Consider the following 2805-nt stretch of genomic DNA (forward strand, 5'->3'; position numbering starts at 1 on the left):
ATTATATTTGGCGATTTGCTTGTCTGTTCCACATTTCGTGTGAATTACCTCGCCATGGATGCTGTGTGTCCAGTGACATTTGTTTACATTTGAGGCACGGGGCCAGTGTCATGATATGTTAGCCTTAGCCTGCGTGTAGAGATATTTCATATTTGCTTTAGTCATTGTGGTACATTTAAGCTGATTGTGGTATAATATTCATCATACAACCTGTGAATATTTTGTTGATAATTAACCACATTTAAAACTATTTGAAATAGTATTTCACTGTATTTATTTTGAATCTTGTCAACTTATTCTAATTAGTAATTGCAATTTATTCATCTGTATACATATACATGTATTCATGATATGATACATTGAACTTGAGGTTTCCATGTGTATTACCATCTGATATACACTTTGTATTGTGGTGATTCTTTACAGATATTATTGTTTCATACTTATCACTGCAATTTATTTGAATTTTGTGATTTTTGCTGATGTACAGTACTATTTTTTGAATTATTATACAAATATTATATAATCAGTATCACATTTAACCATGGCAACGGGGGAAGATAAACTCAACTTACCGAAGCAACAGCCTGAGGCACCAGTTTCCGAAGATCCATTTAGAGCGATGGCTGAGATGTTTCATAAGATATCTACTAAGGAGGGCAAGGCAGGTAGTGAGAACTTACAGATGCTACAGAAGCAGATGATAGATTTTTTGAGAGCGACCAAGGGTTTACCTGAGGCAAGTGGTGATGTTAAGACAGAGGCCAGTGATCAGTCAGAGGATAGTGCACATGCTGGAGATGCTGTTCCATTACAGGTCAACTCATCTGTTTTGGATACCCGTTTTTATAAATTACCTACATTTTCTGGTGAGCATAGTAAAGGGGAATCATCATTTGAACTTTGGCGATATGATGTCCAGTGTCTAATAGATGCGAGGAAGAATGATGAGGTTATTCGTCAGTCCATCAGAAGGTCTCTGCGTGGTCCTGCAGCTGAAACTGTTATGAGGTTGGGGTCATCTGCAACGTCTTCCCAGATATTGGCAAAGCTGCGTAGTTTGTATGGTATTGTCGACTTACAGGAGACACTGTTGGAAGATTTTTACTCGGCACATCAGTCTTCAGAGGAGTCTGTGACAGACTGGGCTTGTCGTCTTGAAGGGTTGTTGACGCGTGCTGACCCGTCTTTGTCGTCGGTGGACAGGAATAAGAGGCTTCACAACAAGTTTTGGTCTGGGCTTCGACAAGATCTGCGGGAAGTATCCGGACACAAGGCTGACGCTATAGAAGATTTTGAAGAACTTTGTATTGCTGTGAGGTCCATAGAAAGATCACGACATAGTAAAGATGGGGTCAAGGTCAAGCCAACCACAGCAAAATCAGCAACCTCAGCACCAGCTCAAGAAGATGAGGTTACCGGTCTGAAGACAATGGTAAATCAGCTCACTGCAGCTATTAAGAGTTTAGAGAAGAAATTTCAGGAGGGGCCGTCCAGTAATGCTGGATACAGACCCAGAGGTCAAGGTTATACTTCTCGAGGACGAGGTCGAGGTTACGGAGCCGGCAACCAGTCTAAACCTAATGTAAAATGTTGGCGATGTAATCAGTGGGGGCACATTAAAGTCAACTGCAAGACGGTGTTGCCAGATGATTTAAACGAGGAGCCACCTACCCCGAAGGACCAACGGTAGGTGAGAGAAGCACAGGTCCTACACCTATGGCAAGGTCATTACGGACAACTGAGTTAGTCGGTAGCACTAATGAGGTAACCATACAGGTGGAGGGAATTGATGTTGATGCACTCCTCGACACAGGGGCCACTATTTCTACTGTTAGCGAGTCGTTTAGACGGGATTATGTACACCATTTACCGATAAGACAGCTTGATACCATTTTGAAGGTAGAGTGTGCTGATGGCCAGCCACTGCCATATAGTGGATATGTGGAAGTTAGCGTTAGGTTTCATGGGTTAGGAGGGAGCAGGGATCTTAGTTGTTTATTCCTCATTGTTCTAGACAGCGAGTATAATACCCGTGTACCTGTTCTCCTGGGAACTAATGTCCTCGCACCACTTATGGAGGATTGTCGGAAGGAGTTGGGAGTCCGGTATGCCCAGCATGGGAATTTTGGAACTCCATGGTTTTTAGCTTTCCGGTGTTTGTCCATGAGGGATCGGGAGTTGGCTAGGAATGGTAATGTTATTGCTTTGGTCAAGAATGCAGCCACAGAGGGGCAGATCTTGAAGCCTAACTCTACTGTTACAATACAGGGAGTTATTGACCAGAAGGTTCCCTACCCTGTTACCTGCGGAGTTTTACAGAGTTCCAAGAGGTCCACATTGGCAGGAGATATTGATATTACACCTTCTATCATCTCTTGTAATACCAGTAGCAACGATTTTATAGATGTACAGCTGTCTAACGTTACTACCCACACATTTGTAATTCCTCCTGGGGCTACACTGTGTGAGATTCAGCCTGTGATAGTTCAGGAGTTGCCGGTTACTGAGGAGAGAGTCCTGCCCAAATTTATGGAGAAGAAGGTGTACAATTTTTGTGTGTTTTTGAATTTTTATAAAAGTATTATCATGTCGTTCATATTTTTTGAACATGATGGTCATATAATATGTGACTGCGAATTGTATTTTAAAGTTTTTGTATATGGGTAGTTTTTTGTAAGAACATTGTGATGCTGGAAAGATGTGGACATCTTTCATACAAGGTGGGGAGAATGTAACAGTGTCATTATTTAATGACATTTGGGTATTATTTAGATTTATCCATTTTTGTACTACTGTGTATGT

The 2805-nt window shown here is 41.6% G+C and overlaps 1 protein-coding gene across 1 annotated transcript; it reads left to right on the top strand.

Moving 5' to 3' along the window:
- Positions 1-544: 544 nt before the first annotated feature.
- Positions 545-1940, top strand: LOC117317406. The gene has a single exon (XM_033872216.1). The coding sequence runs from the start codon at positions 545-547 to the stop codon at positions 1691-1693; it is 1149 nt and encodes a 382-aa protein (XP_033728107.1). The 3' UTR covers positions 1694-1940.
- The last annotated feature ends 865 nt before the right edge of the window (positions 1941-2805 follow it).

Source organism: Pecten maximus, chromosome 19 (genome assembly GCF_902652985.1).
Source record: "Pecten maximus chromosome 19, xPecMax1.1, whole genome shotgun sequence".
NCBI lineage: Eukaryota > Metazoa > Mollusca > Bivalvia > Pectinida > Pectinidae > Pecten > Pecten maximus.

What these genes read in the sequence shown, in the direction of transcription:
- LOC117317406 (XM_033872216.1), top strand. Translation starts at nt 545, where the DNA reads ATGGCAACGGGGGAAGATAAACTCAACTTACCGAAGCAACAGCCTGAG.